The sequence below is a fragment of the Macrobrachium nipponense genome, chromosome 44, assembly GCF_015104395.2.
Source record: "Macrobrachium nipponense isolate FS-2020 chromosome 44, ASM1510439v2, whole genome shotgun sequence".
NCBI lineage: Eukaryota > Metazoa > Arthropoda > Malacostraca > Decapoda > Palaemonidae > Macrobrachium > Macrobrachium nipponense.
Window position 1 is genome coordinate 34,248,332 of NC_087221.1, and position 27,475 is coordinate 34,275,806.

A 27,475-nucleotide genomic window follows, 5' to 3' on the forward strand; every position below is an offset into this window, starting at 1 on the left:
ATTCAGTTACATAATGGTAGTGACAAAGTAGTCCTTCCATTGTGAAACAGATCTGGAGGTAACGCCAAAGGATTAATGTAATAAAGCAATAAGGAGGCATGGGGTTACTGGCTGGCGTAAATAGTGACTTATATAATTTGTGAAAAATACTTTTTTTTTTTTTTTGTAGACTTCATCAACTTCGATGTAGATTAACTCTTTTCAACTTACTGGTTTGCTGTCCCTATGGGATACAACAAGGATTACTAAAAGGTTATCGGAGAGAGAGAGAGAGAGAGAGAGAGAGAGAGAGAGAGAGAGAGAGAGAGAGAGAGAGATGCCAGTATTACCTGCACGACGAAGCTACCGTGATTATTTTTATACGTATATATATATATATGTCCATTCCATATTCAGTGTCAGGTCAATGGTCAATGTCAGGTCAGTGCGTAAAAAAAAAAAAAAAAAAAAAAAAAAAAAAAGAGGTCGAGATCATCTGATGCCAACGACCCCCACATCTCTTACGGCAGAAGTTCAAAGTCTGCGAGATCCAGTAGCCTTAATTAATTTCCAGTTCACACCTGTCCGTTTTAATTGCAGGTGCGATAGACTGCGTTTCGATTTTACCCGATGCGTCTCCGTTGGGAGACATTTTCCTGTCTTTCTGATATATACACCCATTCATTGTGCGGGTGAGAAAATGGATGAAATTGATCTCCAGCTCCCAAGATAGGTCTCTCTCTCTCTCTCTCTCTCTCTCTCTCTCTCTCTCTCTCTCTCTCTCTCTCTCTCTCTCTCCCAGCCGGCTGTTCCTATTATATCATCTTTTCGGGTCCATTTCAGCTGGCTGCGGGTCGTGGTTCGATTCATAAGATAGAATGGACTGGGAAATATTTGTATGTAGTCCTGAGCTACTTATATATAAATATTTATATATAACAACAATAAGATAATGGTTTAAAATCTTTTAAAATAAATTGCACCAGTATACTAAAAAATAAATTATATAAGATCTTTAAAATAAATTACAATCGTATACTAAAAACAGAATGGGGGGTGGGAGACGAGATGGAAAGTTTACACTACAAATGAATGACTAAATGATTTATATTAAAAGCAAGGGATAAGATGAATTGTCAAGGTTAAGATCTGGTTTCCTTAAAAATATTTCTATTGACTCAGAGATTCTCAATAATGACTCTTCTCTAAAAGTACCAAGCACACTAAAATTTTTCCAATCTTCTACCTGTATTGCATTCCTCTACGTGTTGTAAAATCGGTGATCTGGTTGGCTTGGCCAGCAAGCAACCAGTACGAGGAGAAATGCCATAAGTTCGGAGATCTTGTCCGGACCGACCGTTTTTGACTGGCCATATAGGTGGCGCTACAGGCGTCACACTTGTAAATATAGGTGATGCCAGACAAAAGGTCTGAAGGTAGTTTATCTTATGGTTTAACAACGCTTGGATAGTATGGTTGGTTGGTAAATATTAACTTGGGGTTGGGTTAATGTGGGGAAAACTATACTTAAACATATTTCTTAGTTCTCTTGTAACGTATTTAGAACAAGGATCACTTATAAATGGAAATTTAAAATACATAGTTAGTTTATCAACACTTGGTATATTTATTTTGCTATTTATACTAAGAGAAATATTTAGGAACTTTTTGATTTCTTTATATATTATGTTATCATAATATATAAATTCCATTTATAAGTGATCCTTGTTCTAAATACGTTTACAAGAGAACTAAGAAATATGTTTAAGTATAGTTTTCCCCACATTAACCCCCAAGTTAATATTTACCAACAACCATACTATCCAAGCGTTGTTAAACCATAAAGATAAACTACCTTCAGACCTTTTGTCTGGCATCACCTATATTTACAAGTGTGACGCCTGTAGCGCCACCTATATTGGCCAGTCAAAACGGTCTGGTCCGGACAAGATCTTCCGAACATATGGCATTTCTCCTCGTACTGGTTGCTTGCTGGCCAAGCCAACCAGATCACCGATTTTACAGCACGTAGAGGAATGCAATACAGTAAGAGATTGGAAAATTTAGTGTGCTTGGTACTTTTAGAGAAGAGTCATTATGAGAATCTCTGAGTCAATAGAAATATTTTTAAGGAAACCAGATCTTAACCTTGACAATTCATCTTATCCCTTGCTTTTAATATAAATCATTCAGTCATTCATTTGTAGTGTAAACTTTCCATCTCTGTCTCCCACCATTCTGTTTTTAGTATACGGTTGTAATTTATTTTAAAGATCTTATATAATTTATTTTTTAGTATACTGGTGCAATTTATTTATATATATATATATAATATATATATATATATATATAATTAATATTTATATATATATATATATATATATAATGTGTGTGACACATGAATGTGTATATATATATATATATATATATATATATATATATATATTATATATATATATACACTTAGAGCAAAGTACCCAACGATCAGTGTAAAAGAGAGAAAGCTACATCCGAAATTCAATGCAGTAGTGAGAGAGAGAGAGAGAGAGAGAGAGAGAGAGAGAGAGAGACACCGTTCATAGCACAATCAACTAAAAGAGACACTGGCGTTTCACGAAGCAAAGGAGGAAGGCAAAAGTAGCAGTAACGAGACGAATGAAATGGCGAGAGTCGATAATAATGAAAAGGAAGTGATGAATATGGAGCAGGCGAGCGGTTAGGAAAGGGGATCAGGAAGAACGAAAAAGAGAGAGAGAGAGAGAGAGGAGAGAGAGAGAGAGAGAGAGAGCGAGAGATAGAATAAGAAGAAAGAGGGGAGGAAATGGCGCTTGTCAAGCGCCAATTCAGTAGAATGATTGGCAGAAAAAAGCGCATTAAGTCAAACCGAACTACATAATGGCCGTAGATTCGATCTGTACGCCTCCCCATAGATCTCTTGTCCGGTGTTTCGTGTCCAGCTGCAATCAGAGTCACCGATTGAACAAGGACACACACACACACACACACACACCAGATTATATATATATATATATATATATATATATATATATATATATATATAATGTGTAATTGTAATAGCCACAGTACCCTCTTCACCCCTCGAATTGCTTCACACTTTTGGTTAGGATACGCTTGTCACTTGCAAAGCCTTGGATCTAAATGAAAGAAAATGAAAAATTTTGACGTCCGTAAACGGGATTCGAACCCGCATCAAGAGTATCAGAACGACTGAGGCTTACTAGTAACAGGCGTATCGAGAAAAGTGCGAGGAATTCGAGTAGGTCAGAAGGCACTGTTGTGGTTATTATAATTACTTACGTATCTGGTGAAATAAGATCTCGATCCGAAAGAATCTCTCTCTCTCTCTCTCTCTCTCTCTCTCTCTCTCTGATGGCACTTTATTAGGAGGGGAGACTTATGCCTACACACACACACACACACACACACACACAACACACATATATATATATATATAACTATATATATATATATATATATTATATATATTATTATATATATATTAATATTTTTTCTTTGCCGGTTTCTTTTATTATTCAGAAATCAGAGCACTTTCTAAACTTATTGACAGTGTTTTACTTCACACTATATTAAATTTACGTGAGGGTTTCAATAACTGACATATTTTGACATCAGATTAACGAAATTTACCAAGCATTCCTACTTTACGTTACCAATCCAGAAGGAAAATACAGTTAGTTACGCAAGTGAGTTCGTAACACCAACATTCGGCAAAAGTATGTAAAACCAAATCGAATATTAACACAGTAACATGTTAACAAGAGCCTTGTTATGAAATAACCTTTTCACTCACAATCAAATGTTGACTAACGATTATTTTCCTGGAATACAGAGTGAAATAGCAGCAGATAGAATAACTCCCTTCTCGAATCGTTCAAAGTGACAGATGCAGTTCCTGACAAGAGTCGAATAGTATTCCCCATTAATTTGTAACTCTACAAGTCTCGCCTCTCAGTTTTGTCCCCCTGAGTAATCAACACAGCACGGATCTCCACAAAGTAACATAGAAACGTACAACGTTGCTTCGACCCAGTGACTATGGACACAAAAGCGTTCGCTTGAAGAATAGCGTTTCAGGCGTGGGACGTTTGAGCGGTATGTACAAGTTACTCGTGATTTTTAAAAGGACCGGGCTGATTTTAGCTTCGATGAATACTCTTAAGTTTCTTTTGTAAAGAGGATGGTAACTTTTTTCCAATCTCCGCTGGAGAGCAACGGATAATTCCTGCTTTTAAAAGGTACTGTTGGAAGTAGGGCTAAAATAAGTCTAGATGTCATGAAGTTTACAAAGCAGACCATAGGATGGCGGTGGATTTTTCCCCCGGTGAAGGAACCTTGATAGTTTTTTCAGGAGCCCACGTCCGTATATTTGACTTGAGAGATACCATGAGTCATATAGATGTTGGACTTGCTAAGGGGTAATTGAGGTAGAAAAAGAAATCTTCAGTGTCATCCTGGAGTGTGGGGACGTGAAAGTCTCGGCACAGTTACTTAAAAAAAAAAAAAAAAAAAAAAAACTTGAGGGCTAGAAGCGTAGTAATTCAAGTATTCCGGCGAGAACTGAGATGGTCGGCTTCCAAAATATTAAAAATAAAATTATTCTCCCTGTATGAGTGAATAGACATGAGAAATTTGCTTTCTCTGCTACGTGATTTTAATAGAACTTCAGTAATATATATATATATATATATATATATATATATATATATAATATATATGCATGTATATATATATATATATATATATATATTATATATATATATATATATATATATATAATATATATGTGTGTGTGTGTGTGTGTGTGTGTGTCCGCCTGTCTGTGTGTAAAATACATAAAGATATTTATGATTATATACAAAACGCTCACTTTATATTCCTAAGCTGCCTTTGTGTGAATGTTTCGGGAGTTCAAAATACACCACCTTGGCGATGGCCCGGGAACACAAAATCATGACGTTAAACTGGGTAAACTTTTGATGAATGATCTTTTTTAGGGAATGGAGAGAAACCACTATGAAAAGAAAGAAAAAAATTCCCGTGATTGGAATTGCCTTTCTTCGTCTCCCCATTCCATGTAAATGAACATCTGCCTGGCGAGAAGGGGACCTACTTTTTATTTTTCTTCTTTTTAACATTCCAGTCAGGAATGAACGAACGTAACGAGAAGTTTGCCTTTATTTTTGATATTTCCGGCCACATCCCGCACTCATGTTCATTGATGTAACAAGTTGGGGAGACAGGGATTTCGGGAGAGGAGTGTGGGGAGGGGGGGGAGGGGGGAAGGATGAAGGGGAGGGGGACGGGAATGATGAGTTCTGGGATTTTAGGAGGAGGGGGAGGGTGAGAATAAAAGGGGAAGGTGAGGAATTAGTAGTAAAGTGAGTCGGAGTTTTAGGAGGAGAAGGGAGTTGGAAATGAAGGAAGAGTACAGAGGTTAGGTTTTAGGTGAAGGGAAGAGGGGGGAGGGGACTGGGGTGGGGGGTGTTGGGGGAAGAAGTGGAGATCTGAGGGTAGGGGGAAGGTCGGTATTATCAAACATTCGGAACCTTCTCGCCTTCGATCTGCGCATTACAAGGTTTACTCAAGCCACCTTACAATCACAGCCTAAGTTGGCGGATAAATATTGACGATTTGATTCCTGCTCTTCAAAGTTTGACTTCCTCCCCCCTGCCCCTCCCCTCCCCCCAAACTGCCGCTCATGTGCGTCTGTGGACGTGTGAAATGTCGTGCTTCTGTGCATGTATTTCTCAATTTACGCAGGAACATCGGTGTGCGTTTTTATGCGTCGTTTCCGTGCATGCTTCCGTACATGTATATACCGTTCTGAACGTGTTATTGTGAATGCGTGTGCATGCTTATGTAAATTTGCATGAGTCTTGACTGCTTATGTGTGTGTGTCTATGCTTGTTTCTCTATCATGTTTTTTTGCGTGCATATCTTTGCATTCTTCGAGGTTTGTGCTTCTGACCATGTTTCTATCCACACACGTGCGCATGCTCAATCTCCTGTTCATCTTGCGGCTGTATACATGTTTATCTTAACAACATGCTACTATGCATACACATCTGTGCATATGGATTTGTGCTTTTTCCCTTGTGTATCAGTGTACGCCTGTGTAAGTTTCTGTACATGTGTATTTATCTGTACATGTTCAGTTTTCGGTGCTGTGCTGCAATTGTACGCATGTGCGTACGCTTGTTGTTTAGCGATGGACGCCTTTGATAAGTGTTTTCAACATTCGATGATTAAATTCGATTATTTTCATTTCATTCGTATAAATACTGCGAGTTTAGATTTATTTCACCGTTTTCGTTATAATATATGGATGAATATATCTCAGGCTATCCTCTTTTCAACATTCTGTATCAGAGGCGAAAGTAAAGACCGATAGTCGCGTTGGAGAGAGAGCTTCATCTACCAACTATGATTACTACTACTACTATTAGTACTACTACTGTTAGTATTGCCTCTTCAAAAAGTAATGTTTTATCCTGCGAAAGCGTCTGTCACGTCAATACCTCCTATTCCATCTTACTTTCCATACGTCGTAACTTTGTCGTAGGCAAGCCCCCTCTCGTAAGGCAAATCCTTTGATGTGTGCCGCCTTTTGCGCATCGAGGCGAGAAGGTGAACAGACTGAGAAGTTTACCTTAACGCTTAAGGTTTATGAGGAGGTTATGCAAAGGGGTATCACCTTACGAAGTCTTCCGCGCGCTGGGGCTCGTAGATTTCTTTATACGGTTTAAATTAAATTCTTTTGATGTTAGGGACGATTTGCATCGCCTTTTTATTTATCTCATGGTTATTTGATTAACAATTCTCCCCGTATGCTTTTTCTGAATAATTATATATGTATATATATATATATATATATATATATATATATATATATATATATATATATATATATATATATGTATAAATTTAACCTTCAGAAAGTGTTTAGGATTCTTCCATCATTAATATTAAAATTTTGATCAAATGATAATTTGATAAGTAAACACACACACACGCGCGCACGCACATACACCTTAAACTGCCATCTGTTGGGTTTAGCAGAAACTATGGGATGCTTGTTTAGAAAACTTCTCTGATCAAGTTGAGTTACGAGTATTGTATACCTAGGTCAATAAATATCCATTTATTTCAGTGCAACAGCATGTTCATTCATATTTTATTTCAGTATATCTGAGTATTAATAACTTGTGCCTGTGGGCACTGACGCTTTCATTTGTTCAAAAGTTCTATAGTTATTAGTAATATTTTACAGATGTATTCTGAGTAACTGAATAACAGTCTTGGGAGACAAACATATGAAACTTGCATAGTATTTTCCGTGGACTCTGTATTCATAAAAATCACCTTGTAAATTACGTATCATTATTGTTAATTGTTATTGTTATATATTATTATTGCTGTCCGGAGATGTATGGTTGAGTTTTTTTATTTTATTTTACAATTCTATTTACGAAAGAATGCCCGCATACCGTCAAAAATTACTGTAATAAGCTTAACCATACAATGGCTGAAAGTGAAATATATAGAACAAACTGTATCTGTCTGGAAAGAAAATTATTGTAATCTTGCATGATTTAAACGCATCTCTTTTCATTTATTTTTGGTATATTTCTTGTCATGTCAAAGTGTAGAAACTTTTGCTTTTGGCCAAATGTCAAGGTGTCCTTGAGTTCCTGATAAAACTCATGAAGTTTGTCGATCTATTTATTATACATCGTTGGAAAGGCTATATAATGCAGTGTAACGAGGAGTAAAATAAATTTATATCTCTAATAACTTATTTTTGACGTATATTGTTTTTGGAAAGTATATAAATTCAAATTGTTGGTCAAACTCAAGTGGTCATTATGACCTTTTGCTCTGTTGTTTTACAATGCATAACAACTAATCGTCTTTAAAGTGACAACATAATATATATCCCAGCATGAAAAATAACTTTACGCGGACCTGTCAAACTAAAATATTGCTAGTATAAACGTGATCTGTTGGATGTGGTTTGGTACATATATAAATGAAATAAGAGTGCGTTCTGCGTTTTATATAACGGATGTCAGAAGCAACCTTCAGAGGATAGACTCGGTGGTCCTTGGTCAGAAACTCGTAAATAAGTTCCATGATTTTTTTTGTCGGTGCTTTGTGTTTTGCTGGATGTATCTTGCACTCTTATCTTGAATATACAGAGAATGGAACATTTTATAGGCCTTTTTGTATCGTAATAGTTATTTCAATGAACGAGAGTGTGTTAGCCTAAATGGTAGAGTTTTTTTGCTTACTTTTTTAATAATCTACTCGTTACAGATAAAAACTGTTTCCCTTTTATGTATTTATTTATTTTCCATTTCAAAGATCAGTGTGGTGGGCAACCTAGACATGGTAACATAAGAATACTATAACAGATGAGCAAGGCTAAGGTGAGGCAATGTGAGGTGAGAAACCAGTATGCTTTAGTCTTCCTGCTCATGTCCTTTCTTCTTCTTTCATTCCAGACAATAACTTTCGATGCGACACCCGGCTCAGTTGGATGTTTGTGTTGCACAACACCACCAGCAGCTCTTCAGTGAGGCGCAACCTTGAATCCCTGTTTTGTTACCTGGAGGTTGGTACACTTCCTCCAAGACTTGACGGCCAGACTGTCACGCCTGCCTACGACACCACCACTCTGGGTATCGGTAAGGCTTCTATGGATGTCAAGTATATTTCTTAAATTTTGTTTGGTAAGCAGGCTTGCAAATCATGCAACTTATTTAAGTGTTTGTACCGGCGATGGTTCGTGGGCTTTCAAGAAAACGCCTGCACAGGCCAGAGTTGAGCATCTTGTAGGCATATCATGGACGGTTTATTTTGTTGAAAGTGATTTAAAATCATAAAAAAAAAAATGTTGTGATTTAAGCCTTATATTCCGCAATGAATCATATTGTTTATGTGCTATTTCTAAAGTAAGATCAATTCAGGCCGCATCAAACATGTCAAAAATTTTTAAAATCTACAGTAAAGAAAATAGACGTTTAATATGTTTTTGTGAAAAAAAAAAAAAACCAAGAGGGCAAACCAAATTAACTACTACTTTCAACACCGTGTTGATATTCGTATGATTTTCTTACTTGTTTATTTACATAACTTCCTTTATTTTTTTTTTTATCCTGAAGACATGGAATAACTTCAATTACGGAGAGCCATTGTCTAAACAAAGGGTCAGTCTTATAGGCTGATGTGTTTGACTGTAGAACGAGTAATGAGAAACTCTTCACATTTCGTTCCTGTTTGCAGAATGTAGACTGTTGCTCTTTGGTCTTTTGTAAATTTACTGATGTTTTATCTCATTGGTTATGTTGTTATTTGTTGTTTTGCATAATGTTTTGCATAATGTTCCTCTAATGACTGAGAGTGGTAGTATGGTCCAGTTTCAATGCCTGTCATATGTGAAGATTTTCTAATGTTTGCCAATAAAATATGAAGTTTTTTTTTAATGTTTGCCAATAAAATTTCTGAATTCCGGTGCAAGGAGAATGGGGCCTTGTAATGTAAAAGGCAATTAGTACGGACCCTGGGCACTGTGTGTTTCCGTTGTCAAAGGTATGACCACATGGAACAAATACTGTGCAGTGTTGCCGTTGTATCCGTATAAAGTTTCCGCAACCGCTTAGTTACGTTTTTCAAGCGATGCTTGGTTTACTTTTGGCCTTCTATACGAAAACAAGGAAAACAAAGAAATTCAATTCACCTTACTCGGTAAACTAAATTATTTAATTTTCTAATTGTGAACAATGTTTCATCCGAGTCTGCACTATGTGTAATATCTGAATCGATGTGTTCGTCACTATTTGACCATATAATTATGCACTGTTCCTGGGCATCATTATTAACATTTTGAGGCTGCGTGTCACATATTATAACACTATTGTCTCCATTGATGTGTTCATCACTATATATCTGACGATATAATCATGCACTGTTCCTCGTCATCATTATTATCATTTTGAGGCTACGTGTCACATAATAGAACACTATTGTCTTGCTCATTTTCACTGTTTTTTTTTTTCATCATCGGCTTCGTCTGAAGATGAGTAATCTTCAGGAAAAAAAGACTTTTAATATTAATGTGTAATCATGTGAATCATATGAATCCACCAATTCATTGTCGTCCTGAGTTTTCACAAATTTCAACTTCAGTTTCTTCTTTTTTGGAAAATAGCAGTTTTCTGGGGGAAAAAAATTTCGATATATAATCACGCGATTTGCGGGCCACTTCATGTTTTCTTCATTTATAGGCCATCTGCTGTATGTAGTTGGTTTCTTATCTAGTAAAGAAAGTGTTATTCGAACGGGAATTAAAATAAAACAATGAATTCATATGCATGAAATTCGATAGGCGATCTGGAAGATAGAATGCTTAGTCCGCATAATTATGGTTGCCACTTGATCTTTACGAGTTTTGCAGAGATGCAGGTATATATAATATTAGAAGTTTCGTTGTCTATGAAACGTGAGCTCCAAAGATATATTTTTGAAACTCTGGACATTACCTTTGTACCTAGCAAATTGATTAAAAACGAGAATTCTGGCACTGAAAATCCTTCTTGAAAACACTGAGTATCGCACTTGTTTAGCCTACTACCTACTAGCGATAAAAACTGTATGCCCATAGGAGACTGTGGAGGTAATTGATCACTTGTTTACTGCACCTATTCGTAGGGTATGATGATCACGAACTTCGCACATAGGGATTTGAACGATTTATATAAATTCGTTATACTTAAGGTACATTACTAATATATATATATATATATATATATATATATATATATATATATCCATACATACATATATTTATACATACACATACATACATGCATATATATGTATGTATATATACACATATACATGTATATATATACATATATATATATATATATATATATATATATATATATATGTGATATATGTGTGTGTGTGTGTGTGTATATACTATACATGCATACATATATATGCGTTCATATGTATATATATTATATATATTATATACTATATAATTATATATATATCTTATTAATATATATATCTTTATATATAATATACATTATTATTTACATTATAATTTATTTTATACATGCACTTGTAGTAATGTATATACTTACCATACATAACCGCATATACCTATATTACGTATATATATATATTATATATATATATATATATATATATAATATTACAATTCAAGCTACAATGTCCTTTAATATTCTAAATTCACTCTACCTCCCAAATGATATATTTTCATATATGTACCGAAGGGGAGGTAAAGTGAATTTGTAGATATTAAAGACATTGTAGCTGAATGATAGTATAAATGGATCACGGTTCCCGATGTGATAATATTCTTTTAAATATATATATATTATATAATATTATATATATATATCTGATATATATATTATATATATATAACACATACATATGAGAAGTATTATTTTTTTCTTTCTTATTTTTCCTAGATATATTTGCAGTTAAGTTTGTAATAAGCATAACAGCATTTATGTATCAGTATATAACTCATTAAATCATATAGGAAATAATTTTATAATATATTAACAGACTTATGTACATTAATCATATCACCGTCATGTTCTGATAAGAGTCTTTTATAATATTGTATTTGAATGAGAAATTGTTTAGAAGTAAAAAAATATTGCAATTTGTATATGATAAATTTACATGAAGGCGCCATGAAGAAATTGCTGCTGAAAATGCAGATGTGGAATCCGCATCGGCCTACAAACTTGGATAGCTGCCCCGTAGACTTTTTATTCCGCATAGCAGACGAAAATTCCGCACTTCGGCAACACTAATACTGTGTTAAAATGAGAGAGGATGGTGAACTATGCTGTGGCAGATGTATACAGTCATAAAATATACATGAATTACACGAGATCCTTAAAGTCAAGGCTTGACGAGACTCATGGATTGAACGAGAAATGCACAACAATAATAATCCACGTTTGTTATTTTCTTTCATCTTGTCTGTATCTTGTGTGCTTATATACTATATGTGTGTGTGTGAGAGAGAGAGAGAGAGAGAGAGAGAGAGAGAGAGAGAGAGAGAGAGAGAGAGAGAGAGAGAACCAGTAAACAGTAGAATAATAATAATTCAGTAGGCTCTCCATTTGAATGGGTGCAAAAGCTGCAGCTTCACCTTCTCACGGCTCTCCGAGGTCTGAAAAAGATATTGGAATATTCCAGGAGTACCTCATATTTTCGATATGCATGTACCATTACCGCATCTATGACCCACTAGGTGGCGCACCAGAGTTCTTCGGTAGCCTTAGTTCTTTTTGTGTGTTAAACTGATTTTTTTTTTTTGCAGGATTTCTCCATTAGAGAGAGAAAAAACATAACCATGGGCTTATACAGTACAATAGTTTAAATTGGTCATTGTTAGCTGTGTATTTATCAGTCAAGTTTTAGTATAAAATAAAACATTACTTGCTGGTGTCCAAATCTGGTTGCCCAATTCCCCCGGAAGCTGGTTGGCCTCACTTGATTGGCCTTAGGCTAGTTAGGCTGAAGCTAGTAAGATTGAGTGAGCTGACGAAGTGTTTCAAGGGAATATTCTAATATAAAAACTACAGTAGTCTAGGCCTAACAGGACATCATATCTCAATTTATTGCATTTACCTAAAGTCAGTAGGCGTTTGTAGGAATACTAGCCATAACTAGCCTATTAGGCTAAACTAGCACATTTCTTAATAGCCTATGGACTCAGGCAATAGGCAATATGGTTATAGTTTATTACTTTGAACCACTTTCATTTTTGACATGAAAAACAATTTTCCTTTGTTTTAAAGTGTGCTTGTAATAGTTTTGACATTAGTTGTGTAGCAAATGAACTAGCCCACTTAACAGGTTTACTGTGCATATGCTCATCACAGAAGCTGTTTAATTATAGTATTGCGGTATGCTTTCCAACACTCAGAATAGACAGCTGTTTCTTCTGAGACAGCTGTTTCTTGATGTATATATTCCAGCAACAATGACAACATCGAGAACCCAGCACTTGTTGTAAGTTTCCAATAAACTGCCAAACCCAGGTTTGAGAGTCAGTCACAGAGCTACTAAACAGTCACATGTTTATATGTCACTCATATCACCTGCTCTACAGTTCTGTCACATGCCCAGACCACCTGTAACTATGATTCTATATGCATGTTATATTAAAATGAGTCATATCCTGCTAATAAAATAAATTTTCATAGAATTCTGTGCTAAGTTCTTTACAATGGTGACTTCAGTGATCATTAACCAATCATGGTTCTCACACCAAACCCCTGGTAACTAAATATGGCCTTCAGTTCTGGCTTTAGTTTCTCTCAAGAGCACAAGGTTGTCCCTCACTAAATCAGTAGATACAGCATGGTGTTTTCATCAACACAGCAGAGTTGTGAATATAAACTACAGCCATACCTACAGATACAAAAAGTACTGACAGACTAAATATAGTGTTTTAATTCTGATTTACACTTTCTCTTGAGAGCTCAAGGTCATCCTCCTCAGTAGACATAACTTGTTTTTCTCCTCAACCTTCGTAGCTCATGGACTAACTGCAGCTATGCCTACCCATTTAAAAAGCCATTAACACTATTTATAGCGTTCAAGTTCTGGCATTTCTTACTCACAAGTTGAAGTTCATCCCAGCATGAGAGATTCCAAGTGACTAATTAACTAGAAACAGCCATGCCCCACTAACAGTCACTGACAGACTAAACGTCTTGCCTAAGTTCTGGCTTTGTTCTCTTTAGAGATATACAGTTGTCTTCTTCAGTATCACTAGACACAACAGAGTTTTAGCGCCTCAGTGGTGAGGTCGGTATGGTGTGGCCAATTTGCTAGCAACTGTTTTAACTAGTATTAAAATAGGATTTCTCTTATTGTGTTGTTGTTTGTTTGAATTGATTTTAAGACAAATTCAATAAAGAGTTATGTTAGGTAGTTTATGATTTAATAGTTATTGGTGTATTTTTTATTATGCTTATTGCCATGGACTCATAATTTGTTGAGACATTAATATGGTGATAGTGTTGGAGTATTCACGTAATCTTTTTGTACTTTGTGTATAAAATACTTTTATTTCAACTTAAACCAAAATGTAACACTTGGGATATAATAAATATATGTTATTTCCTTTATGCTAATAATAATAGTATTTTATAGACTACTGGACCTGCTTCAGTACCAAAGTTAAAGTGGTATTCGTTCCCCCTTCCAAATCATTCATATTCTGGTGATCAGCATACAGCATTCAATACATAGTGTACTGAACTTGCTTGGCTGAGTATTAGTTATCAGCACTTGCTATCACTGTATGAATATTGGTTTTGGCCTCTGTGGTAATTATGCAATTAAAGGGGCATAACATATTGCACTGAAACAAGTGGAGTTGAAAGAAGTACATTAGGGAAAAATGTGGATTGGATATGTGAGGTGATATTGTATCATTTTCCCAAATAATAGAATATTTCTCTGCATGCAGGATTTAAATTTGATTACATATTATATTGTAGTACTTTTGTTGACTCACACCTTTTCATTACAGGCCCAATGACAAAGCTTTTTGATCTACATGAACAAGAGTTACCCATGCCAGTGTCATGGATGCAGACGATTGACCCTGACTGTGAAGAAGAACATCTGAGGCATGGAGCCAGCACTAACAAAGAATCTGGAAGAAACAAAGCACAGAATGACATGGCTCCAGTACAGGACATGGTGCAGGCAGGTAATGGAAATAGTGGCATACATTCTTTCACATCATTTCACAATTCTCAGCCTCCAAGCAATATTGCTCTGGTTTCTGGGATATTGACTCCAGTTACGGTGTTCTCTTTAGTAATATGGCTTGTGCAATTACAATGAGACTACCATATCCTGTACTGTATATATATGTGTACTGTATTAGCATTTATCAGTGATGCTTAGTGAACCACAAAATTGCAAAGGAATGTTGTCATTCATTCATATCCAGATACAATATCAGGTGGAAAGGCTGTACATATGCTTCTTAATGGTGCAGAGTTATATTGTGACCTTAAAAGGCATCAAGCAACCACTTTGAATTTAAACAAAAGCATCACAAAGTAAGGTAACTGCAATTCTTATTAGTGCCAAAGTAAAAAGTATGTGCACCCCAAAAAATTCTAATGTTGCTTCTGCCTTCATGAACCCTGTTGTCCCTGTTTTGATGATAACCATGTATTCTTGTCTTGGGATTGTGCGTTATTGTAAATACTCTTTAGATATAAAAGTGGTTTTCTAATTACAGGAAAGTTGTAGTTGTGGCAAAACATGACCTAAATGGCACAAAAAAAACTTAGTTTCACATAAGTGACTTACCAAACAATTACATTAGCTTTACGCTTTCTTAACCTGGCAGTCGAAAATTCAAATTCCTGGCGGCGGTAGCAGTGCTGCCATCATTTGTGTAGGTGATACAGATCCCGCCCACTTTCGGGAATACCTGATACTGCTGAGCTTTAGATTAGACTTCAATTCGTTTTCTGCCGGCCACGGGGTAACACCGGTGGTTTGTTGTTGCAGTCGACTTTTGTCGCCATTGTGGATTTTTTCTTTTTGGTGATGTACAATTTCTTGGTTGGCTTTTTTGCTTCATCAGTTAGCTGCCTAGTTATTAACAAGTTATTACAAAGATGCCTGATGCTAGTTCTTCTTCAGTTAGATTTTGCAGCAGTGGCTGCAAAACTAGATTAGCTAAACTATGTTACGATCCGCACTCCAATGTGTTAATGTAGGGGTCAGCGCTGTAGCAAGGAATTAACTTGTGATGAGTGCCGTAGTTTAGATGAACAAGGTTGTAAGACTTTTCAAGCCCATTTGGATAAAATGGATAGGAGAAGGAAGCAGCGCTTAGAGCGTGTAGTAAAACTAGTGTAGAGACAACTTCCGTGCCTTTAGAGGCGAGCAAACCGTCACAATCTTCTCCACTTTTATCTAATATTTCACTTTTCGATAGTCCTCCAACTTCAGTACCATTTACTCCAGACCAGGTATCCCATGTTTCCGATCCCAACACCATTTCCATGTTAGAGGTGCGTTCGTAAAGAGTCAAGCGATAAGGCCAGTGTTAGGCCCAGTGTCAGTGTCGTGTCCGAGGAGGCGGCTGTCCGTTCCCCCTGTTCTCCTACACGAAGGTCACTGTCATACTCCCCAGCTCCTGGGATAAGACATACCGGAGGTCGAAGGGAGACTGGGGGAGTTTGCCCACGGTCAGTCGCCGACTCCGTCGATGTAGTCTCGCAAGTGCCCAGGAAACGCCGCTGGAAAGGCGTAGATATCAGTAACGTGCAGTTGTCGTCTGACTCGGAAGTGCAGTCGCCTGTGTCGAGGCGAAAAGTGTGGAGTGATTTAGTGTCGCGTCCTTTGAAGAGACATGCCCAGCGTACGAGAGGGATGTCGCCGCCTGTTAAGAGCGCTGGCGTGCTTGCAAGACTGACTCGCCTCGTTGTGTATCGGTAGGAGTTTCGACTCGTTCGCCTCATTCATCTCGAGCTGTTTCGACTCGTTCGCCTCGAGCTGCTTCGACTCGTTCGCCTCATACGTCTCGTGTTGTTTCGACTCCCAGCCGTTCGTTTTTGAAGAAGAACCGTACGACTGGTTTCCATTCGGAATTTCATCTTCCGGACGAGGATGTTCAAAGCGCTTACGTCCAAACAGGTCTCCATCCCCCTGATACCTTGGGGACTACAAAGAGCCGGTTGTAAAACCCTGGGGAGTTCGTGTCTGTTACCTCCTCTATGAAGCTCTTATTGATCCCGTAGAGTATGCTGTCAAACAGATAGGTGTATTGGACAGTGGTGGATCCGGTGAAAGGGATCACATATCCCTCTCGAAGCACCTGTATGACCCGCTATTCTGCTCCTCTTCGACCCCAATTCCTCCCAGTAGCTGTGGAGTTTTGCCCCCACGAGTGGGTGAAGGACCTTTTGATCATTTATCTGTCTTAAAGAGAGGTCTCTTGGTAGACTTGGAGGTGGTTCGTAGGTTAGTCTTTGGGCTCTGCTGCCACCTTGACTTACCTCCTCGAAAGGTGTGCTTTTGGAAAGGTGAAGCTTTGGCTCCTGTCGCCCGAGGCTCCTTAGGTCTTCTCACTGATTGTGACCGAAGATCATTGGTGGACTTGTTCTCGAAGTCCGACAGTACATGCTTGACGGTTTCTTCTGGAAACAGGTGAAGTTTACTCGGGGGAGAACAACAAAGCCAATGTTTGCTTCGTGGTTACTCCTAGAGATGTGAAGGAGCACCACCGTTCTCTCTTCTTGAGTACTCCCATAGTGAATAAGGCAGCCAATTCCACTGAACCGTGTCTCGCTGCCCTGTCCACACAGGACAACAGATTGAGCCAGTCCGCAGAAAAATCCTCATCCAGAGACTGGCAATCTGCAGTTTTCTGGCTAACGCTGTAATTGTCCAATCCAGAAAACTGAAGACTTCTATCACCTTGTATAAGTTCTTCACCAGGTGTCAGTAGCGGAAATGGTGTTGGGAGAGGAAGCATAGGGGGCCCCAGTGTTTACCCTCTACTGTCTCCTCGCCTTGAGTTTGAGGTGTTTTGCATTTATGGGAAGCCTGGGGGTACATGTACCTGAAGTACCCACCAGTTCTTATATCTGGTTAAGGGTATCATATGGTTTTTAGTGTAGGTGATGGTGTTGTGTAGTGTTAACTGTTGTTTTCGCCCAGGGCAAGGGCAAACTATTATTGTTTTTGTCAATCATCGGTGAACTTCCATGATTGCAAAAATTCCACCATTAGTAGGGACGACCCTGGCCGTTACTGCCATGTCTCCTTCATGTGATGAGAGTGCCGACCAGAGGCAGTATTTACCTGTAGCTGCTCTCTCACAAGATAAGGTACTGCAGACATTATATATAATGTGAGCACATGACTGTTGTTTTTGTTCATAAAGCTGTCCATATACCCACCTTCCGGGTAATGTGGAGTCAGCTAATGTAATTGTTTGGCAAGTCACTTATGTGAAAATGATATTTTAATGATAAAATAAGGTTTCACATATACTTACCAAACAACTACATAATCAGAGCCCGCCCTCCTCCCCACAGATAGACGTTGCGGCTCAATGAATTGAAGTCTAAAAGCTCAGCAGTACCAGGTATTCCCGAAAGTGGGCGGAATCTGTATCACCTACCCAAACAATGGCAGCGCTGCTACCACCGCCAGGAATTTGAATTTTCGACTGCCAGGTTAAGAAAGCGTAAAGCTAATGTAATTGTTTGGTAAGTATATGTGAAACCTTATTTTGTCATTAAAATATCATTTTTTTTAAGCTTAAAAGGGCTGTACAGGCAAATTTTTTATTCTGAAAGTGGAACCCTTAATTAATCTCAGTATTACAATTAACCTTCTTTCCTTCCAGTATTATGGTCATTACAGTCACTGATCCTATTTTCTAAGCTTTGGTTCTAAATCAAGAAATTGCTACAGCATGTGTCAGCAATCAGTACGAGGCTTGAGTTTGCGGTGAACCGTAATTAAAACAGCACACAATCCAAAAAGAGAAATATTAATAAAAATTGATAATTAAGTAGCATATTTAGTTTTATTGTAAATAAATACAGAAACTTCAAAGGTACAATGAGAGGTAAAGATTGCATCTTAGTTTTGTATTGTATTGTATTGTCACTAGTCAAAAGGTAATGTACAATAGGCTATTCTTGTTTGGTAACTGAAACAGAGAGCCCTTTGGTTCTCATGTTGTTAATTCCAGGAAAGAGATATTTTTCATTATATCTGTACTTCATGAAATATTTTCTTATCTCCGCAGTTGAAATTTTAAAATTAAAAGTATATATGTATATGCTTTGGGAGATCATTATCTACAAATAATGACATATGTACATGAATCCAAAAGGATGCAGTCCTTTTAGGAAGGACAAAAAACTTGTCCTATTAATTGTTGAGGTTGTAAAAGTCTTTGAAGCTTACATGAGATTATGTAATTTCATAGTATGCAATTTCTGATTAGGAAGACTTAATTTTATGGTTGATTTTGGATGTAAACAAAAATTCCATAAATCTTTCTTGATATTCAAAGCAGAACATTTCTACAAAGTCACAGCTGTAGTTAATTAGCTTTACTGCACTCTGAAACTTGCAAGTAAGTTGGTTATATATTGTAAATAATTGTGTACTGTATGAGAGAGGTAATAGTAATGATGTCTCCCTGTAAATCTGGAATGCTGATTACAGTACAATTATATTTTCATAATCAAATCTTTGTGAGCAACTCAGAGGCAATATCATTTCCTTTAGTCAGAGTTCCAATAATTTTTTAAAGATTATACACTATTGAATTATTTTTAACAAATTCAAAGGTAACACATGTGGATGTTTTTAATTTTATCTAACATGCATGTATGGTAAATGCTCAATTATCTTCACTAACATTCAATTTCTTCATGATGATACAAGTATCATTAAGTGGTTATTACTAGTAAATAATAATGGAAAAATATGAGAAATGCAGCCAGACAGTATAAGTAGTTGTTTAGCCTGGTCATATGTCTTGCTTACCATGTAATTTAAAGATGCAGTATAAGATGTCCTATACAGTACTTAAAAAATTATTTCTCAGTACTCTGCCCAGAAAATTTTGACATACACAGTTTTTTAAACAGTATATTAGCCATATTCCCATTTTATAACAGGTTTATATGATTTTGGAGACAGGGTTTGACTTTGTAATATTAAAACATGCATGACTCATGATATTGATATATTTATATTAACCACAATAAAGCTCAAGCTGTTCTGGTTTACTCCTTATAAGATTTTTAGTAAATTTGATCTAATTTAGGTTCATGAAAAATTCTAAGTAATCTGCAACTGCCCTACAGTGTCAATTTGTTGTGTGTTTTGTTTATATACTATTGTGTTCTATGTCTTTTCATTTCTTGTGCAGGAATATTTTGTACAAATATTGTGGTGCTTAATGCTTTGTTTCTAAACACTGTGAAAGAAAAATATTGCTTTACGCCTCAAACCAGGTGACTTTATTCATCAATTTGAAAGATCATGAATGGTAAGAAAAACAAGCCAAACTAGGCTCTTTTTTTTCTTCTTCTTCTTTTTTTACTGAAAAAATAATATGGTTATTTTGATGTTGTTTTACATTTATATTTAAGTTGATACCATACATGGTTTCTCAATGTAGCGTAGCATTTATACTTGCTGTAACAATTGAACGACATATGTTACTAATCATATATTATTGTAACCCTGGTAACATTACTGCTGCTGTTTACACAAGGCCTTGGCTGTTAATGGACAGCAGACCCCCCAAAAAAATCATGGCAGTAACAGTTTTGGTTTTCATTAGAAATCTTCAGCAACTATTTTAAAATTTTATAATAATAGTTTTCTTGAAAGGTACGACTTGCACTAAGAAGGTAAATCATACAAGTCATTTTTTCAGATTTTACTACAAAATTTCACGCATTTTAAATAAATACTGTAGTAAATAAATAAGCATAAAATTTTTTTTTTACACTTTTTCTTGAATTTTACAGGTTGATAAAACTTCATTTTCTTAAAGGATAATAAGGCATGACAAAATCTAAGCACACACTGTGATTAGCAATGCTATATATGACAGTATATTTATATTATATATATAAAAAATTATGCTCAAACCCTTTTCATTATACAAAATATTAAAATTTTAATTGTAAAATCTTTGGCTCCATAAGTGGAGCAGGGTATTTTTGACATACATCAGAGTGCTTCTAGTTAGCCAGATACATTTATAAATGAAAAAAAAAGGGGCTGTTCTAGGCAGAACAAGCACACAAATAAGCTGTCAATACTAATTTGGGCAGATCATCATTTTCTACTTTCATAAATGTAGAGCTAAAAATTGCTGTGTCTGTGGGACTAATACTGGACATATGAGTTTTTCTTCAGCCTCTTGTTACTTCATTGTATATCATTATCATAATAACATGAATGTTGTAACTCAACAAGCACCAGGCAAGGAGTTACCACCCCACAATGTACCTTGCATGGTGCCTTGTAGGCAGTACTATAGGCTGTTTGAAATATCCCTTTAGCCCCAGCTGCACTGCATTTTGTCTTTTTCCACTAATTACATAAGAAAACAAGTGAAATGGTGTTTTTAAAGTAGCAGTCTTTGTCCTTGCCTAATGCAGCAAATTGCTTTTCAACCATCACCATGTAGTAGTCAAAGTGTGCCAATAAGAAGGTTTGGGAAGCTTGACCAATTTCTTTTCACATAGTATTTAAATTGTTTTAAATCCTGTGTATTTGAAACAAATTGTTGCTTACAAAAACATCTGATACTACCTAGGCTGTTTTCTTTTCTCAGTGGTGATCACACTGTTGTGGAACTGCATTTTAGTAAATAGCATATCTATGGATTATTTTTTGTATAATTCGTATTATTGTGATGGCATCACTATCTAATAACATGCTACTATGTTAGGCTTTTCATTCTGAATTATATGTTTATAAGTTGTTAGTAGGAACAGACTTTTGTGATGACACAGGTCATATCTCTGTTAAGGCACATACCCAGGATTATGGGCTTTATACACACATTCTCATAATGAAGTGCTCCTGCTGCTGCTTGACAAGGACGTCAAGGAAGGAGAGCCAAGGATCATGGCTGTATCAAGTTATAAAGACAGCTGTGGGTGTGGGTAGTGTCTCAGGTGTGCTATCTCTTCTTCATTGCTGACATTGAAAAAGGTGTCATTGCAATGGATGCACATCAGCAACTTTTCTGTGTCTGTGAATACTTTCTGCTCTACAGTTCATAATGCAGAAATTAGCAAAGGAACTCCGATGGGATAACCAATTGCTACATTATCTTTTTAAATGTACGTATGGCCCCTGTTAGCTGATGTAAGGGCCTTCTTAGTGAGTATCTATAGGAGAGCACAGAGGGCATGCTCAAGAATGTTTAAGGGCTGATTACTTGAATTGTCTTCAACTAATACATTAGTGAAGTGGGATTCCATATCCAATGGAGGGTGTTAGTTTAAGGGTTTCCGAGAGCTACAGAAGACTCCAGGCTGTGGTCACCAGGAACATAAGAGGTCAGGATGGTATTCAGCCTCTTAATGAGCTGGTAATTAGGAGAGAGGATCTAGATGATAATGGGGTATAAAGGGTTGCCTTGCCTGTCTTCACATTCTCATATATGTAGCCAATGCCATGGTTGCCTACAGTTGCTAGCAAGTGAAGTGTGTTGGAGGCAGCATTGACTGTTTCAATGACCCTGTTGGCTCACACTTGATGTCATGTGTTGGGTTCTTAGTCTTACACTGAAACTTATCTAATTTCTCATCCAGCTTTTGGTGATATTCCTCAATCGGTGATGTTATCTTGTACTCTCATAGTTCCATGGGTGTTTCCTTCAGTTGGTTGATGATGTTGCTTCAGTATTTCTCATGTTCAGTAAGGGCCTGAGCCAGGTTAAGAGTATCTTAGTTTTGCCAGACCACTGAGCTGATAAACAGCTCTCCTAGGGCTGGCCCGAAGGATTAGATATTTTTTGACATAGCTAAGAACCAATTGGTTACTTAGCAACAGGACCTACAGCTTATTGTGGGATCCGAAACTTATATCGAGAAATGAATTTCTGATCACCAGAAATGAATGCCCTTAATTCCACCATGGTAGTCACAGGAAGCAAACATGGGGCTAACAGATTGGTAGTTGAGTACAAAACCCACTCGTCCTGTGAGGAACTGGGTCTGAGCCAGGACGAGGGTTTAGAGGGCATCAGTTGTGTGCAGGGTGCCTTGATCTTCATACTTGTGGGTAATTTCTAAAAAAGTTTTGTATTTCAAGGCATTTTTCCAAGGGCCTAAGTTGGGTGGCAAAGTGGCAGTTGAGGCCAACTTTTAAGTAAGTTTTGTTCCTGCTCAAGGTCAGTGTATGACAGTGAGATGATAATACTCTTCCCTCTTCTGAGGGAGCTGCAATTTTCCTTCCCTTACATTCAGTACCACATAACTTTTCAGCATTTTCTTATCCATGTGACAAACATTTACTTCAGCATGGCAGTGTCATCCTTGGAGAGGATTGCCATTGCTGTTGGCTGCTTCATTCTCTTCTACATTGAGAGCTGACCAGTGTTCAAACTCTTTTTGCAAGAAATAAAGTAGTAGCGAATGCATAGCATTTTTTTTATTCTGTGTAGAACACAGTAGGAAGTGAAATACAGGAATGATCAGTAGAGTTCATCCTCAGATGGTTAATGCCATATTAATTTTGATGTTATAGTTAAGGTAGAGTACAGTTATTTTCAGTTTTTCCAGTCACTCTTGTTTCAACCAACTAGGTGGATATTATCAAGACAAGTGAGATGATTCTGAAGGCAAGGAGAATGTGATGTAGGTGTAAATAGGGGCAAGATGATTTCTCATTGGTTAACAGTAGATTAGTGTGCTCATGTTGTCTTTACCACTGCATTGATGGTTGCACCCGTCTTTCTATGCGAGCACTGGAGAATGGGAGGGAAGGGAGTGATGTACTTGGAGGATTGCTCCAAGTAGATGGAAGCTCCTATTTTCTCATCATGCACAGGAATGCTGGCAGGAGAAAGAGTGTCTCCTGTGTAGTATGAAGGCTGGGCTTCTTCCCACTGTGTGGGGCTTTGAGGAGGCATAGGCAGTGATGGTCATTTATGTAGTATGTGTTTTCAATAATGTCACTTCTTTCTCCCTTGGTATTATGAGCAATCTTAGCATGATAGTATTTGGCACCTTACAGATCATGGAAAGAAATTCTGTTGGAGAAGTGCATGGTGGTCATACTGAAGTAGTCACCACTGTTCTGGACATCTTCCAGAAGCTTGAACTGGCATGGAAAGTCAGAGACCCTCTTATCTTTGATTTTGGAGGAAGTCAAGATGTCAGAGATCCCTCAATACAAAGTACATAACCCTCCTAATAAATTCCACTAGAAGATGAAGCATCTAGTGATAAAGCATGATCAAGTGGAAAATGGAGACCTGGCCAAGAGACACCACCATTCTTTTGGTTTTTGTGATGTTTCCCGATGATCTGGTCCTTCAAAAAGCAATAAACTCACTTCATAACCCATAATTGGCAGTTCACCAATGCCCATTTCCTAAGGTTATAGGCCCAACACTAATTTTTGCCAAAGGAGACCAGTCACAGAAGATGCCTAAGTTAACAGTGATGAGGGGGAGACAACCTTGGGTGATCTCATCTCAGCAGCCAGTGTTTACAGTATTCCCTGTAGAAAAAGCAAACACTGGAAGGACTCCTGTTGGAATAGTCAAGAGCTCAAGTCTTTTGTTATCATACTCCTGTGATACCTTTAGGTAGAAGAGGAATGATACCAGTCCTGTGTGGCTGTCTGCAGACAAACAGTTACAGGCTCAAACACCTACTACGCACCTGACAAATATTCAGGCACCACTGCCACTGGACTGAGGATAGAGCCTGTGGTTATCTTTAGATAGCCAGGGTGCGCCAGAAGAATTCAAGTGCAAATGTTACCTGGACTGGTTGTCAGACAGCAGGTATTCAAGCCCAGGGTTGCTTGCTTGTGAACAGTCACATCATGACACAGGACTGGTATCAGAACAAGACTTAAGTGTCCTTGAAATAGTGATCTGGCTAGTTACTATCACATCCTGTTATGGAAGCTAATAACTCAATAATTAAAGTATGTTGCTTTAAGTGATTACTTATGTGGGACATTGCAGCTACTGTCCTTATAGTTATGGTTTAAATATAAAAAATAATCAATTAACAGAGATGAAATAGAAATTAGGGCAAAAGGGTGAAACAAGACAACGTAAAAATTAACACTGAAAGAAATGATGAAAACAAGAACTTTTGACAATCCTGCAATAAGGAACAGTTTGGCACTTAAGCTCTGCCCTTAACAGCTCTACAAATGCATAAAAAATGAGGCAGGTAATTAATACCTGAGACTTTAGGTGGTGCACATATCTTGCTACTACTGTTCTTTTATCTTATAATAAAGACCATGTATGTGATGGGGTTGTGATGAAGCAAATATATCACATCTAATTTCAAATCCCAGAAAATAGGCTAAGCTATGTAATAAACAATGAATAACAACAGGCATATTGCTGAATGACCTTTGCAGGTCCCAGCGCTTGGGCTATGCCCTAAATCCCATAATCAATCAATCATATTGCTGAGTGCTGATGCTGAAGGAACTGATGTGTAACAAAAGCACTACATGAAAATATATATACATTATATAAGTACAGTGTATTAAATTATGAATGCTTATACTAAAGACAAAATCATTGCTGTTATAGCAAATAATTATTGTATTACTAATCACGACATATCCGATTATCCTGAGATTCATGAATTTAAAAAGCTCTCAAGACTCATAATGTATAAGGATAATACTTTCCCTTGAAAAAAAAATACTGGTCAATAACCATCTTATAACTCAAAGAAGTACTTCCGATGAATGTGTATTGCTTACAGCACTAAATTATGCCAATGCACAAAACAAGTGAACAAATAGAAAATAAATAATTACGGAATAATGTTGCAGTGTGAAGAAATGTTACAACAAAAGTCTTGAGACATCTTGACATATGAAAATGCTTTCTATATGCAATACTTTTGGAATTATAAGTGACAAACAAAAATATAAATAAGATACTGAAAATGTTGAATCTTTAAATCAGTTTATACAATGAACTTTTATACAATGTTTGTAAAGAAAGTCATAACATCACAACAGAAGAGATTACTACATGACCTTGTGATTTAGGAATTGAAAACAAGACCTGAATAGCTCTTAGTATGAAAAATATTTTCAATAGGAACCACGACTGTGACTGTAACATGACTGGTGTTGTGTGGGAGACTGTAGATTTAGTATCTCAGCTATGAAGACAATCGAGTGTTACATGCCTACCATTCATCTATTAATATAATATAACTGGTGTGTTTTATGGACACAAATATATTATTGTAAGAAAAAAAAAGTAACAACTTGCATGGTAAAAATTGTTTGTATGTAAAGTGCGATAAAAAAATAAAAGCTACTTACATAAATTACCATTGCCATGTATATATGTAATAAATATACAATTTTCTATTACTATGTAATTTTTAAAATAATTAAACAATGACCAATTCTTGTATTCTGATAGTCAATAAGCAACAGCAAAGAATAAAATAATTACATCATCACAAATAGGCCCAACACCCGTTATCATTTTTATATGCTTTACAGAGTTAGTTTGTAACTTTCCTGCAATAATTTACTTCCATTTTTTTACATATGAATTTTAGTTGTAAGTTATTTTAAGTTACCTTGAACAAGCCACACTTGCTGAAAAATTTTCCATTGTTGACTACTTGTGGATCAAGGCCAAAAAAATTGATGATAATTGAGCTATTACTGTATATACAAACCATAGTTTAAAGGCAAAGGTTAAAATATGATGGATACAGTATTTTAATATACAAAAATCTTTGTTTGTACATTTTATACATAAAAACAAAAATTAGATGAAATGACAGTTGTTAGACTCAGGTATATCATATTCTCTGACTTGAAATATAATATGTAAGAAAAATACTATGCTTCTATGATAATCAAATAGATAATAGTACTGAATAATCTGTTTATTAAGTTACCTATGAACTATTTCATCATAATGTAAATTTTTATTTCTTATTTTAATAGATACATTATAAAGCATTGAATTTGTATTAATGGCAAGGAAAATTTCCAGCTATCACATAGGGTCTCTTAAATAAAAATGAACCTCTTCCAATAAAACTATAGTTTTCCTTGATACCTTAAATGACTATGTACCCATAATGAGATGGACCAAAACCAAGGAATAACATATATAGCATGTCTGTATTAAAAATGTTTCAAGTAGGTATACAATAAAAAATGTTATCGTTAGTATACAATAAGGTTTTGTACATACTTACCTGGCAGATATATACTTAGCTTACGTCTCTGACGTCACGACAGAATTCAAAACTCGCGGCACACGCGACAGGTAGGTCAGGTGATCTACCGGTACCCGCCCGCTGGGTGGCGGTTGTATGAACCAATCTCCCTTTCCAGCCAGATTTTCTCTTCCACCTGTCTCCTGAGGGGAGGCTGGGCGGGCCATCAATCGTATATATCTGCCAGGTAAGTATGTACAAAACCTTATTGTATACTAACAATAACATTTTTGTACATGAACTTTCCTGTCAGATATATACTTAGCTGATTGACACCCTTGGTGGAGGGAAAGAGACAGCAATATTAACATGGAAAAAGGGGGAAACAACACCTGTTGTAGGATGTAAAATACAACCTTGGTTCTTACCTGTTTAGGCAGAAGACTTCATAG

The 27,475-nt window shown here is 36.6% G+C and overlaps 1 protein-coding gene across 1 annotated transcript in view; it reads left to right on the forward strand.

The window, feature by feature from the left end:
* The window catches only part of LOC135204166 (connectin-like), a 315,936-nt gene extending 289,048 nt beyond the window's left edge, over positions 1-26,888 (forward strand). The window contains 3 exon segments of the mRNA XM_064234209.1: positions 8,526-8,708; positions 14,624-14,806; positions 18,479-26,888. Coding sequence (XP_064090279.1) covers positions 8,526-8,708; positions 14,624-14,806; positions 18,479-18,528 — 416 coding nt within the window. The 3' untranslated portion in view covers positions 18,529-26,888.
* The last annotated feature ends 587 nt before the right edge of the window (positions 26,889-27,475 follow it).